We start from the raw sequence: 15,525 nt of genomic DNA, 5'->3' as shown, positions 1-15,525 counted from the left end.
TAAATCAAAGGTTGATCACTCACCACAGTACATCTATAAAATCCCATAAAGCTCACTGTGGTGCCTACTAAAATATTCCTTTTTATTGCTTTTTCTACAGTGTTTCTTCACTTAGGGTTCAGGTCATTGCAAATTTAATAGTTCTACGGTGGGCAAGTGATTGCTATGTTATTGTGAAAGTTTAAGGTTCGGTTTGGGTTTTTTTAAGAAAAGAGTAAAAAACAAAGCCCTGATGAGAGCGGGCTACTGATGTTTCATTTAAACCTCAATAACAGAGGCATCCAAGCCTGAAGGAAGTGGGAAAGGCCTGGTTTTACAGTGTTGTAGAAAACAAGAGTTTGGACTTTGATTTTGAGGGGAACAAAACCAGCCACAAAGATACCTGTGTCTCCATACTATGTGGCTTGGTTGGTGCCTGATTCTGCCCAGGTGCTGTCCCCCTAGACTTTGGTAGAGCCTTCTGTGCTAAGAGGAACAGTAGAGCTCCTATGGGTATGTGCAGACTAATTTTGCAGAAGTCTAGAAGAGTAGCCTGAAATGAGTCTTTTCATTCAAATGAGACATTTCATTCTTTTCTACTAAGAATTTTTATGGGCTATTTTCTTTGGAAACTGAGGCAGACAGGCATAGGGATATCTAAATCTTTGAGTCTTCTGTCTCTACTAAACTTGGAGTGAAAACTGAGTTGGATATTCTGAGCTAGAAACTCAGCTTGCATTGGAGTGATTTACCTGTGCTTTGGCTTTGTTGATTTATGCTGGATAACTTTGAACACACATAACAGTTTTATTGTTTGCTTACTTCTTAATATTCAATTACAGTCTCTGACTGAATTTTAAATTTTTACCTGAAATGAGTAGGAATCTCTCAAAGCATTAGACAGCCTAGGTGGTAGCTGAACTCTACTTCTCTTACAGTAGAGGGGCTATTAGAAGAAAATAATTAAGCTCGTGTGAAGAAATTAGAAACAGAACAACGACTAATAGTGCTCACATAGCCAGCGTTCACCAGCTTATTCTTAGAGCTGTTATTCCCAATCTTCACAGGGGCAGCATCTTTCCTCTGCTGTACCACAGGTACTAGGTACCAGGGACTGGGTGTGAAGACATTTTTGAAAATAACTGAAAACCAAAAATTTCCCCTTGTGAGAGGCTTTTCACGGACTTTGAATTGGGACCATTAAAACACCCTTAACAAAACAAAGTTTGCAAAAGTTGAAAAAAAGTAAACAAAATATTGAGAAGTTTAATACTTAAAATTTGTTTCAATTCAGTTCAAAAATTATCTTAATGAACTATTAAGTATTAACTGTAAAAACATGGACATAAAACTTTAGCTTCTTTTCCCATAGGAAATTGCTATGAAAACCAGTTTTTCCATTGCTTTGATGAAATGCTTTGATTCTGACTAAACTTCACACACTTAAGACACATTTTTCCATTGGAAAATCTTATGGAAAGTCTGAATTATTTCCTCTTTTTGGATTTTATTTTAAGTTAGACTGCAAGTTCCTCAAGCGAGGCCTTTGTTTTTCTCATGTATTTGTACAGATGTTAGTAGGCAGAAATTCTAGTTCTAAGCAGGATCTATAATCCTAATATGTTGCAGCTAATAAAAAACTGAGAGACAACAATATGCTTTGGACTATACTGCATGAATCTCTTGTGGGTTTTTTGGTTTTTTTTTCCTCTAAGTGTAGAAATCAACTGACAAGCTGCAATTTTTGAACAAAACCTCCATCGTAGTTTTTGCTGACTTAAAAAAACCAGTGCAATTCAGTGCAACCAGTTCTGTTCTTTCTATATCTACTGCTAAGGAAAATAACTAAACATTGCTCAGTTCAAGTGAAAATTGTCTTGGAAACTTTAGTCTGAAAAGCTCCGTCTGGAAATCAAAATTAGGCAATTACTTTGTGGATTGTATCAGTGATCTTTTGCTATCCATATGTTAATACACTCAAAGTTAATGGCATAAGCTGTTGAAAAGCCATTTGTGTTGATTTAGAAAAAGTATTCCACTCTGTACACTTACCAGAGTTAGGAATTTATCTCTGAAGACCTTGTCTCTGTGGTATCTGCTCCTATCAGAGCTAAGGTAGCACTTCTCTGCCTTTGCACCCTTGGGTTGCTGTGGGCTGTCATCCCCCACTTTCTCCTTTTCCCTTCCTTTCCCATTTTTCTGCTAAAGCCAAGCATTCATTTCTGTGGAATGTACCCACTCTTGCCTATTTTCCCACTTTATTGCCAGTACCGACTCTTGCCCATTTTCTGTCTTTATTCCCAGTCATCTTCTAGAGGCTGCCTTTGACAGTACCTCATGAGACCAAGAGTTCTGACCTAGGAAAGGATGATTTTTCATTCTAATGAATTACTATAGGTGCTGTTGCCCCATAGAGCTTATTATCGTGCCCCCAGTTGTGTCGCATCTGTTCTTTGTCCGTATCATTCACCCACAGGAACTTGTACCTTCTGTAAAAGACAGGACTGCGTAGTGGGATGGCAGCAATCTTCACTGGTTCTCCGGTATGCAGGGATAATATGTGGGTGGTGCTCTCATGTGACTGTAGGTTGCTTTTGTGTGTTTTTCTGAGTGCCTGGGTTCTTTCAGTAGGAAGGCTGAACGTCTGGTGGCAGAAACATCTGGTAACAGTCCTTGTCTCAAACTGGTAGTAAGGATGAACCCTCCATTGCATTCCTGTTCCATCCTTCCCTTTTGTCTGACCTCGGGATTTCCTCACCAGCCTCATACAGGATGGCAATTCTGCTTTCAGACTTTAAGCTTTTGGGGTGGAGAGAGCAAATGATGTACAGGAATATTTGACACTTGCTTCTCTCTTTTAATATGCTTTACTATGAGATTTTTCTCACCATTATCTGTTTAATAGTTACTTTCTTTTTTAGAGCAGAGGCACAGAGAAAATAGCTCCCCCCTAGAGCATTTTGGTGCTAAATCTGAGGCCATAATGTGTGTTAGACTTGTAGTAGTTGTCATCTGTAATTAGTTGATCCTTATAGGTTTTTCAGAGACAGCAAGCAAAGGCAAAGAGGTCATTCTGTTGTGTTCAGGAATGGCTCTTTAAGCCATCAGACTCTGGGGAGAAACAAGTTCGTACATAAAAACCATGCTGTTTTTAACATTTTTTTTCTCCTATCAGCATTTAATTAATGATTTCACTTATGCACAAGAAAGCCAAATTAAATTTGCACAAACAGCTTTAATTTTGGCATTTCCTTAGCTGTTTAGTGCACAATTTTTCAACATCCCTAATGGTTTTTTAATGTACTTTTTGTGTGGAGTATCTATTAGGAACTATAAATGAGAAGAGCAGATAGTAAAGGATTACTACCTAGCCACATGCCTGTTCTGCTTGTTCTGTCATTACAGAGTCACCTGAGTCTAATCAGATTCATGTCATTGCAAAAATAGCTTTTCAAAGCAGCTTACTGCTATTGCTGTACTATTAGGCTATTGTTTAAATGTCTTTTTTTTATTATTATTTTTATTTTCAGATACTCTCAAATCACTTTTGGCACTCAACTAATTCCTTACTTGAATTGCCAGTTTTGGAAGCAGCTTTAGGGATTTTTAGGATTTCATACAACACAGGAGGCAACTGTTCTCTCCATTATGCACAAGGCTCAAGTTCCTCTTGTCCTGCTGAATGTTACTGTCTTTTCTATGTGTAGAAGCTGAACTAGCTTAGTGCTGTAGCTTGTAGTCTTAAGTAATTCTGATGCGTGGATGTCAGGAACACACCCTGCACTCTGCTTCCTTTGTGAAGCTTGGCGTTCCTTTTTTAAAATGTGAAGAAATTAATTTTTTCCGATATTCTAATATGGGAAATTTAAGCTTATTTATGTAAACACTAACCTAGAGACAGTATAGTCCTTCAGGAGACTAGAACAGTGCAACAGGGGAGGCTTTGTGTTTTCAAAGGAAAGTCTTACTCATGGTCAGCAAAGGGCATTCATTGCTGAATCTCAGTTATATCTGAGGTATCTAAGCCTTCCTGATCTTCAGAGAGTGGTTGCTGTTAAAGTGTAAGAAAGTTACTGCTATACTTTGTTAAAATGAGAGGCTTTGGGAGTGTGATGATGTGCATGCATGTAATACATGCCATGTACATAATCAGATGGAATAGGGCAGTTAGAGGACTTGACCAGTAGCAGCAAAGTTGCTGCAAGGTTGAATAAATATTTTTAATATTTAAAAAGTATTAAATATGTATTGTAACTCTGTAAATATGTATTGATTTCTTGGATATTGCACCTAATCACCATCTTGAATGTGCAGGTAAAGAGTGCACAGCCCGGTGCACTCCAGATTACATATGTAGTAGGCCACAGTTTAAATCTAGGCCAACTTCCACCCATTCTTTGTCCCGGAGATTCAGATCATCACCTGCAATTCAATGAAGCTGAATTTTTTCAAGAGCAACACATAAATCTTGGAGCAGGCCAGAAACTGAGAAACAATATGGCCATTATTCATAATATGGCCATTATGCACAAAACTGGAAAATATATTACTTCTTTATTCTCTTCTTGAGAAACTAGGGCATTCCTGAGTAACACTTTGGGGGAAGGAGAAATTTCTTGAGAATTGGAACAGTAATGGTCAATGTTGTTGGCACCACAGTAAAGTTACATAATGCCCTTTGTCTCCTAGTTCTCCTCTTCATGCATTCTTTCTTTCTTTTAGAAGAAATGCAAAAAATCAAGAAAAGCAGCATTATCTAGTGTCTAGAACAGATGCCTGGCAGTCAGCACTGCTGTCAGGATTTAACTCATGATTCCACACCTCTTGCTGTGTACTCTTGCATGGTCCATCTAGCATTCCGTTGGTTGGAATGTCAGAGCCATGCTTTGCAGGGGCACCTTTGCCTTCTGTGTCCTCATTTTTCTAAAAAAGGTTTAGAAATAAAAAGGTTCTTTTAGCAATCTTAAAAGTCCTTGTGGCTGTCAGTAGTTAGGAGTCTTGTTGCCTGGTTGACAGAAAATAAACTCTTCACCCTGAAGTGTTGGCAAAATCCCACCTGACTCAATCTGTTTGCTGCCCTTGGGATTCTGTTTTGGGTATGACATCAGCTCTCTGGTCAGTTATGAACCTTGAACAACACTGGTGCTTTGGTAAAGAGACTACATTAGGTCTCATGTAGCTTACATGGGAGAATGTAGGCCTCAATGAATTAGCTATCTTAGAAACACTTCTAAATCCTTTGGTGACCTCCATGGAGATGCTCAGAATGCTTGATAGAGATTTTCTTTTCAGTCCTCCATTTGAGAATCCACTGACTCTGCTAGCTAGATAGACTGGGAAGGCAAGTGATAGTTCTCCATCAGCTCAAAGAATATATTTATAACCCTCCTGGGGATGGCCACAGTCCCTCTCTAGCTTGTTGACCCAGTTACAAACCTGGAAACCTCTTTGGCTATTGATTGACCAAATGGAGAAAATAGCCAATATATCCATGTGGTAAGAGAAGGGGCTCAGAAAGGTGAAAGAGCACATACTTTTCATCAAGTTTTTATTCCTAATGATGATGTTATTGTGCTACATATATTTTTAAATTTCTATGTTTAAAGTTCAATTAATAATGATGTTTCTCTTCTCTCTTGAGGGCTATCCAGTACTGATTTTGCAGAGGCTTTGAGTGGGTAGGCAATACCCCTATCCATGGAAAAAATTCCATGAAAATAAATTTTATAGGATTTCTTTTGTATTTTTTTTGTAAAATATTTTGAATCTATGCAGAAAATCTTGACAAACAGATGTTTTTCATGTAAAATGTTACTTACTTGAAATGCCGTATTTTCAGGAAAAAAAACCCAACACATTTTTGACCCATCTTTATAAACCTCTTTTTCAATGTCACTTTATTATGTTTAATTTGCTTTATAATTAATTTTCATTATTCTTGGCTTACAAAGTGGTTGTCTTTCTTTTTTTTATATAAAAATATTTTAGCCATAATCTGAAATAATTTTCTGTACCCAAAGAGAAACTATGTAATGTATATGTCAGCTATCCAAATATGTGTGAGGTAGGAATATCCAGGCCAGGTGCAGCATCAATTAAGAGTATACAGGCCAGGTGCAGCATTAAGTAGAAGTATACAGGCCACGTGCCAAATCTTTTCTAAGCTTTCCCTCGAAGAATATGTTTTTTTGGAATTAATTGTTCAATTGGTTTCTCTGATACAAAGCTTCTGAATTCAAAACTAAGTAGATTAACTGGAACTGCACCATTAGCTGTTCTTTTCTGAATAGTACTAGTACCAGCATCTCAGGTGTCCCCCTCTATTTAGTTCAGAATAATGCAAAATCCATCACTAATTCTCTTTTCTGGCATTGCAGGGATGCAGGATTTCAATTACCTCAGCAGCAACTGCTTTGAAATCACAGTGGAACTTAGCTGTGAAAAGTTCCCACCTGAAGAAACTCTGAAGGGCTACTGGGAGGACAATAAGAACTCCCTTATAAATTACATTGAGCAGGTAACACAAAAGAGGGTGGCAAAACTCTAGTTATTGTACATAAAACTTATAAACTTTTCTGCTGTGTGAACATCAAATTTCATATTAATCCAGATGTCGCTCCGTAATTCCTATCTGTCTCTAAGATGGTAAATCCTGTGTGATATTTCTAAATAAGTGGAAGAAGAAGGGAAGAGAAGATGTTATAGTATGGAATTAATCTCATCTTGCTTAAGCTGTTGCAGACATTTAATTTAAATGATTTGTGTTGGGTTCCTCAATGAAAAGAAATACACATTTCCATAATTCACTCTCCCAGCAGTGATGTGTTTACTAAGAGAGATGGATTGCCCTCTGCAGATATTAAAGTGTGCATACAGATGTGGGATGGATCACTCTGTGGATGTACAGGGAACCTAAACAGCTGGATTAGACTGTGACTGCTTGGCAGTTCAGTGTAACATCATGAGACATCTCTACTCCTGGTTTTGTAGATATTCTGCTGCTCTCTGACTGCATGAGCTGCTGATAGTATAGAGCTGTCAGTGTGGTGATTCCATTAAAAATGACAGCAAATCTGGTAGAAGTGTAAAGTGTTGTCATGGGTTTATATAATCTTGTGCTAAGGGATTGTTAGAAGTTAAGACTAATGAAACAGATCTGTGTGTGTATTTGGGGGTTTTCTTTGTTGCTATTTTTTTGGTTGGTTGCATTTTTTAATTGTTTCATGGCAATGTATCAAGCTGCACTGAAATGATGGTTCCAAACAGTGTGGGAATATTGAATTTCTGAAACCTGACTATTGTAGTTAACGATTACAAATATATCTGATATCATTAATGGCTGCACACCTGAGATTGTGAAATCAGAAACACACTTGGTTAGCAGATCTGATCAGTTAATACATTCATTTCTTTAAGAACTTATTTGTGCAGAAATGCTTTAGTTAGTCAGAAATCTGAAATACTTGAAATGTTTGAGTTACACTGTTTTGTTAATAAGTTATATGTGGGCTCAGGAAAAAGCTGTACCCATCCTGCACGTTTTTACCTACTGATTATGAGATCCATCTGAAATTGTTCATCTCCTCTGCACATGGGTTAATTTTCTCTGACTTGTGGAAAACTCTGTTATCACTGCATTTTCAAAATTATTCATGTGTAAGATACTATTTTGCCAACTTCCTTTGCTCCTGCGGCGCTGCTGGCTTTATCCTTGAAATTCAGTTGGCCTATTTGGCATTGGTTTTTATCTTATTGCAGGATAAAAGGTCAGCTCTGTGCTCCAGCTCCCCTGCGATTGCTGAGGATAGTGCAAATATGTACTTTCTGCTTTTCTAAGCTGATCTACATCAGGCGTCTCCCATACTGTGAAATAGAAGAAACTGAACTAAACTATAGCAGCTATACCATATAGGTTCATAAAGGGGAACATCAATATCTCAAAATAAAATTTGGGTTCCACAAGTCTTTTCAAATATCACAAAATCAGAGAGAAGCCTGAACTCCACAGTACTTCGCTGCTTAATTTCCAGGCTCCCGATGAAATGCATCTCCACACAGGTTCCCAACATCCCCTTCTTCCCAGCACTGAGAGTTCCCTATTTCAGGCCATGAAAAAGCAGTTGATCCTCAGTGTCTTGCCCCTGAGGAGCTCAGCCTGCTTTCAAACCATGCTTAAGGTATGCTGGCAGGACTCCACACACTGTGGTCAAATCAGTGCTTTAATTTCATATATGCTAGGAACAGCCAAGTTAGGTACTGCTGGGGCTGTTGCCTGGAGCATGTTGCCTAAGAGACAAGAAGGAACTAGGACATGATCCACCATGGCCTTGTGGGGAGTGTTGTGACTCTGTATAGTCCCAGTTCAAAAACCTGAGTGTTTTGGGTGCACAACAGAGGTCTCAAGCATCTCACAAAGGGATTGCCCATCGAAGTCCAAGTGACCGCATTTACTTTGATAATGTTTCACCTTTAAGCAGTTATGCCCATTATTATCTCTACATTTTTAAAGTTGATTAAATTTTTCTTAAAAAAAAGGATTTTTAAAGTCCTCTTTCAAAGCTTTTCAGTGGATTCATTGATCCCCAATATGATAAAGACTTTCAAGTCACATGTATTATGATTTGCTGCATATTTCTGAGAACTGCTTGCATTGCACAGGTAAATTATTATAACTACCTGCTGAATTATTTTTCCTCTTCATTCTTTGTTCCATTATGATGTTAAGTACTTATCATTGATAGTTGTCAGCATGTAGACATGCTTTGTTAGATATATCAGTAGATATTCCATTGACAAAAAATGCCATCTTTTCTTAAGAATTTTCCAATTATTTACTATGTGTTGCCAACCCTATTTATTTTAGATTCATCGAGGAGTGAAGGGGTTTGTTAAAGATCTTCAAGGCAATCCAATAGCAAATGCTACAATTTCTGTGGAGGGGATAAGCCATGACATTACATCAGGTGAGTGTGGTACCTTAGCAAAACAAGAAGTGCTGAGATATATTGCTTCTCCTCTGCTTAGCAACCTGAAACCATTTCACATCTTTTTAGCAGAAGCTTTAAGGGAGCAAAATTTTGAAGCCAGGAAAGCTTGCTGTGCCTCAAGAAGCTTGTTGTCTGCAGGATTTCATGCATCTTCTGCTTGTATTTTGCTCTCAAAGTATCTGAGACTGGTTTTCGTGACTTCCTAGATCTCTGGTGTGAGCTGGTTCTGGAGGCTCTTGGTTATTAATGCTTAGACTGTCTTCTGATTTATAATGCAAATAGTGTTTCACAGCTCTGCCAGGATTTAAAGTCCTGGCAGCAGTGCTGTTTTTAGTGTGAAGGCTAAATTTTAGTCTAAAAACATTATATTATTTACAATGCAATCATACCTTTGAGTATGTAAATTCTTGACAGATTTTCAATTTACACAACTTCCTTCCACAAAGGTAAATTCTCTCTGCTGTTTACAATTATATGACTTTTTTTAGAAAGGTGATTCTAAAAGGTGAAAGTATTATGTTGGTTGGTGTTCACAGAAAATTATACGTCACCTCTTCAGTGATGTTGTGCTTTATTCTAGGAATAAGTTCAAAGCTAGCTCACACAGTGCCAACTTTCAGTCTGTCCTGTAAACCTATGCTGTCCTATCCTGAATGACATTTTTTTTTATTTGCACAAGGTACTAATTAGAAAAACAATAAGAAAATGTCATTTTTATATACATGATCTTACATTTGGTCATTTTTTCAATAATATGTCTCATACAGAATACTATGCAGAATACTATGAAACAGGACTAGAAGAATCTTCAGGTGGCTCCAATTTGTGTTTGTTTGTGCGTCACCTTCCAAGAGGCCAGCACTTCTGCCAAGCAGGAGAACAGTCTGTGAAAACATTAGTCATCATCCTTCACTGTAAATAAGAAGGCAAAACGTATAGAGGTTGGAAATAAATTTTCAGGTATAACAAAAAGGAAATAAGCTGTGAAAACAGGCATTTTGAGGTAGGAGAGAGTGAGGCATATGAGAGAGGAGCTCATGCTTCTGTGGTACAAAAATCATTAATCTTTCCACATCATTGTGTGTGTGTATAAGCCTTAAAGTCATGTATTGTCAAAAGAGTGAGGAAAACAAGTACTTGAATTTTGGCACAGTCAAAATAAAGGATAAATATTCTTTGGCTTTTCTCCTGTTCTTTGTTCATGAGTTGAAAATCAGCTTTGTTCCATTGCCAGGAATTAGAATAGATCATTATCATAGTTCTTTTCCTTTCTGTTTTATGAAGAGAAAAATCTGGGAACAACTGGACTGACTACTGACATTTTTTGACCATGCGAATTGCAGACATTTAAGTAATATTTCCCTTTGTGCACTGTGTAGCTGCAGATGTGGTGAAAAAGCATTTAAGGGACTGGCAGAAAGAGCATGGCCAAGTCTTTTAAATGGACTACTAACTGAACTTTAGAATAGCCTTGCAGTGTTTTCTGGAGATCGAGAAATTCGGAGTATTAGCCTGTGACAAATTAGGTAATTGCACACCTGCTGGTGCAGGGAGGATCTGAGTCTTTGTGGAAGTGGGATAGGGTCATTTCTGTAGAAGAGGATGATGCGTTTTGATTCTGTGACTGAAAAAGATGATCTAGAGTAACAGTGTAGTAGGATCCTCTCTTTCACCTGAGTGTATTAAACTTTCATTTCTTTGTTTATCTGAGCCAAAGAAAAAAAGCCCTAGACAGTGCCTGCATACTGAAAGATGTAGACAATGATACTTCAAAGGTGGTACACATGGCTTTTTCTGAAGTGTGAGAAAAGTGGTCCCATTTATTTAAATTTGATGAGAATAAAATGCATTTACACTTGGATTTTCAGAATACTGAGGAACAATAAAAATCCATACCACATTGCAAACTGAAACTCAGACACTTAACAGGGACTTCACAATGGCTGGATTGTGCTTCTTGAGTAATGACCTATATTGTCCTGTTCTTTGGTGTGATGGAGAACCTTCAGCCTCAGCAGGCAAAATCTGTCATGGCGTCTACAGCAGAACTTCAAAGTTTAAATCAGTGTTTTGGTTACCTGAAAAGGAGAAAATCTGTAATGATATATTTATACAGCTCTTACAGAAGAATCCTTTCAGACAGACAAAAGGAAATGGCTAACAGGAATATAAAAGACTGACATACCCCTTCTCCTTAACTGCATAATTAGTTTTATGCATATTTATTTGGATATTTTTCTTCTTCTCCTCTACAGCCAAGGATGGTGATTATTGGAGATTGCTTGTGCCTGGAAATTACAAACTTACAGCCTCAGCACCAGGCTATCTAGCAATAACGAAAAAAGTGGCTGTACCCTTCAGCCCTGCGGTTGTGGTAAGTGCTCACGTGTGTTGGTTTATCACCTATTATATATTTAAAAGGTCTCTTTTCCCTCATGGTATGCATGTAAGCAGAAGGTAATTTTTCAGAATATTTAAGAATATGCTAATTTAGAAAGACTGGAAATCTACTCTTTTAGCACTTGATGCACCAGCTATTGAGAGTAATCTCGTTTTAAACTCATTTAATCTCTTGCTGGCCTTATTTATAATGAAAAGACACAGAGAAAGGTAGTGTTGGGATACTTAAACATTTTATTGATTGAAGTGTGAATAGACAATCAGAAAGAGGATTACAGGATGTATCTAAATAGTGCAACATGAAAAGTAAGAGATGTTGAGGTTTGGATTGAGACATGATATGTTCAGTCTAAATTGTCAAATGACTACCTGCTTGGGTTAAAACCAATGTTCAACACTGTGCAGAAAGATAGTGATGGACCTCTCTTTGTGTAGATGCCCAGTATGTGCGGTGATTAAGACCTAGATTGAGTCTAAGATCTTAGAAGCATTTTTAATTCACCCTCTGTCCAGGTGTGGATGTCTCTTAACAATTAAAGTAGCACATCATATCTACATTAATGAGCCACGTTAGGAAAAGCTCCCTGGATCTTTTTGCTGGCATAAAATTGAATGAATACATGTTTTGATATGGTGAGGGTGTATGCATTGCTAGGTGTTAGCACTAAGCTGTTGGTACTTCTTATAATATATGATTTATGTGGCTGTTATTCAGTTTTAATTTCATTGGCCCGTACTTTTTGAAATTTTTAAACAAGTCAAAGACTTGACAAATGTCTGGTTCTTTTGGAAATTTTGCTGACCTGTGTGTATTTTTAGATAAGTTATTGCACTGATATGCTGATATTGTACATATTTAAATCAGCCTCAAGACACTTTGGAATAAACCTAGCCTAAAATAGAAGGTACCTCCGTAAGCCCCATGTCTGTGTTAAACAATATCTTTCAATAAATGACTCTTAAAAGCCTACGCTACTCTCTTTCTACCAGTCTTACTGACATTTTTTGTTGTTTCTCTTACTCAGGTTGATTTTGAACTGGAGTCATTGTCTGAAAGAAAAGAAGAGGAAAAAGAAGAGTTGATGGAATGGTGGAAGATGATGTCAGAAACACTAAATTTTTAAATTAGAATTTTGACTTTACAGCTTTTAATCTATGTTGACTTAGTATACTGTACTGTGGAAACTCCCTATATTCTAGATTTTGTGCACTTCACAATAATTAAGTTTGAATTTTTCAGTCATATTTTGATTAATATGATTACAAATAACTACTAGCCTCCTAGGTAGATAAATAAGTTATTAATTTTCTTTCATATTGTTATAGAAAATTTACTCTTATATACAAATCAGAAAAAATATGAATGAATATGCAGCCTATATGACTATATGACAGTACAATCTGTTGTGTATTATTTGCAAGTTCAGAATATGTAGGTTAACTTTTGATTTTAAAAAAGAAATATACTGTAGTCAATTATTGATACTGCCAGAAATATTTGACAGTGCATAGTAATAGACAGTGCTCTTTACTAAGTTCTATAATGGATGTTATTGAAAAGATTTATAATAACAGTGTGTGGTGTAATAATGTTTTACAAGGATTAAAATTCACTATAACATTTTTTATGTTTCTGGTGTTGGGGCTATTTAAATATGTAAGAAACGTAAATTGACTTCATTTTAGTAAGCAGAAGAAATCTGCATAAACTCTTTTATTAAAGGTGGAATAGAATGAACACAGGCAATAGGAGATCTTTATTCCTTAAACAGTTGACAATATTTGAAGATCAGGTTTTAATTATTTCTCATTACTTATTAAGCAAATTAAAAATTCTGAGTGGGTGAAGAAGAGGAGCTTGTGCATCTTGTTAATATGCTGCTTGTGTTTCTTTTACAGCAAGAAAAGAAATAATTTCAGGTGATGTCTGTTTTAGTTAGATAACTGCCTTTTCAACACAGTGTCTAGGTAATCAGTCAAACGTTAATCTGTTCACTGAAGGCTACCAAAGTATAGTCTAGGCAATGAACTGGAAATCTACTGAGGTTGTGCATTTAGTCTTGCAAGTCAAGAATGCATGTTTCCAACTTTGTTTCTTATGCTGTCTAGTCTTATCTAAATCTAGAAGCAAGAAAGATAAGTGAAAATTTTTTCAGTGTCGTGAAATTTTTGCAGTATTTTTGAAGATGATACAAAAAGCAACTTTGATTTAGAAAGATTCTTCTTGCTCTCCCCCTTTTTTTTTTTTAATAATTTAATTAATATACTGCAGTATTTTGACTTAGATGAGTGAAATTTGCAGCATCAGAAAACACACATGGACCGTAGTAGGTGGAAGTTTCTTCTGAAACGACTGCTGGTATGCTACTTGATAGCAGCTAAACATCTCATCTGTTTGAAAGCTTACACACTATTGCTGGTCTATTTTAATTCAAGATCAGATATTTGATATAGATTTCCTTCCTCTGTTTCTTTCATATCACTGTGTTTTGATTAGCATATTATTTTAGCTTATGCTGTAGGAATTCGGTATGGTTCAGAACCAATCAACAATGCACTATCATGCTCCTGCTGCAAGTAAAAAATCACATGTTCAGGTGTAGGATCCAAGTTCACCTCCTTTGAGTATTTAAAAATTTACTGAAATACTATTTTCTGAGAATTTTAAGTTCTTTAATAAAAGTAGCACCCGATCGTTTTAGAGGAACAGGCTTAAGATTTGACACACATTGACAAACTGAACAGTAATAAAAAGGCGTAAGCTTTCTCTCTCTGATCAAGAGTTTGCTATGTAACCTGTAGCTCATTTGGGTGGTAGATGTTTAATTCCAAATTTCAGGGGAACTTTAAGTACTGTGAGTTGTTATACAGTGATGAACTTTGAATCTCCATTGTGATGAGAAATTCCAGTGGCAAATAAACAATCTTATCTGAACATGTCTTGATAACTTGTGGCTAGCTGTGCACAACGCTGTGCACAAAGGATGCCTGCTTACACCAGATTGGGTGCTTATGACAATTTGAAAAGCTAAGATGTAGCACAGAATGCATTCTGTGTCTGGCAATAATGATACTGTTTTTAAGTGAACCAGGTAAGGTCAAAGCAAATAGTATAAAAATGAATTATAATAAGAGACTGCTGGCATGTGGGCAAATTAGTAGTGTAAACTAATGTAATAAGGCAAATGTCTGTTTGTACAGAATACCCTGCTCTGCCTCTTACGAACATAAGAATTTTGATCTGAATGACGCTACTACATGGTACAATGCCTGTCATGCATCCAGTCTTCCTGTGGCATAGTTAGTGCAGACATTACATCAAAGTGATCTCATAAAAGATTTCTAATCCATACCTGTATTATGTGTTTGAGATCTTCTGGTCTACTGTTTCATGCATTTGAGATTCAATGTGGTGTCCCTTAAGTGATCTCTTCGTTGTGCTCTAGATGACTGCTTGCTATTACCATATTGAGATCAGGTTAAAGTGATTAAATGTTACAACACCAGAACCACTGCCACTGTTCTTGCTCTAGGTAAACATCCTTAAGAACAGCGTAGTCAGGACTCTTAATAAATTAATTCATTATGTAGCTTTTCCTAGCTGAGCTGAGCTGTGTTGTAGGACTGTGTATGTTTAATGGAAGATTAAGCTGTTGTGTGATGCTGAGCTTTTTGTTAAAAAGGCACATGCTGTACTCTTGTACAATAAATCTACAGTTTTATTTAAAACATAAAATGTGTAAGTAATTTACAGGTTCAAAACATGACCTCTTTGGCTGTGCGTGTCTGCGGAGTATGCCATAAACTCATCTTCAGTGAGGTGTGTGTGCCAATTAATTTGCTGTTTGAACAGAGAAATGAGCTGGGGTTAGTGATGATATCCCATTGAGAGCCATCCACAACCCCTTAACTTTGTGCTTGAACATCCGCCTTTTGGAGTATACATCTTTCTGAGCACTTTTCCCATGGAGGCCTTTAAATCAAGTAAGGGATAGTAATGAGGTGCTCTGCATTTGCCATGTGGGGACAGGGCATACACTTTTGCATGTCTCTTTCACAATATTTACAGATCTTTTTCCATATTGATCATATCAGTCCTTAGGATTAGAAAGCACAGTGTGCAGCATGCTTGCAAACCTGTGGTACTATGCATTCCTTA

At 36.9% G+C, this 15,525-nt stretch overlaps 1 protein-coding gene across 1 annotated transcript in view; it reads left to right on the top strand.

Annotated features, from left to right (window-relative positions):
• Positions 1–15,102, top strand: part of CPE (carboxypeptidase E) — a 57,079-nt gene extending 41,977 nt beyond the window's left edge. Inside the window, exons 6-9 of the mRNA XM_032685743.1 lie at positions 6,357–6,496; positions 8,843–8,942; positions 11,222–11,340; positions 12,392–15,102. Coding sequence (XP_032541634.1) covers positions 6,357–6,496; positions 8,843–8,942; positions 11,222–11,340; positions 12,392–12,490 — 458 coding nt within the window. The 3' untranslated portion in view covers positions 12,491–15,102. The remainder of the gene's footprint in view (positions 1–6,356; positions 6,497–8,842; positions 8,943–11,221; positions 11,341–12,391) is intronic.
• The last annotated feature ends 423 nt before the right edge of the window (positions 15,103–15,525 follow it).

The sequence above is a fragment of the Chiroxiphia lanceolata genome, chromosome 4 (genome assembly GCF_009829145.1).
Source record: "Chiroxiphia lanceolata isolate bChiLan1 chromosome 4, bChiLan1.pri, whole genome shotgun sequence".
NCBI lineage: Eukaryota > Metazoa > Chordata > Aves > Passeriformes > Pipridae > Chiroxiphia > Chiroxiphia lanceolata.
The sequence above is the reverse complement of the archived record's forward strand: the minus strand, read 5'-3'. Positions and strand labels throughout refer to the sequence as shown.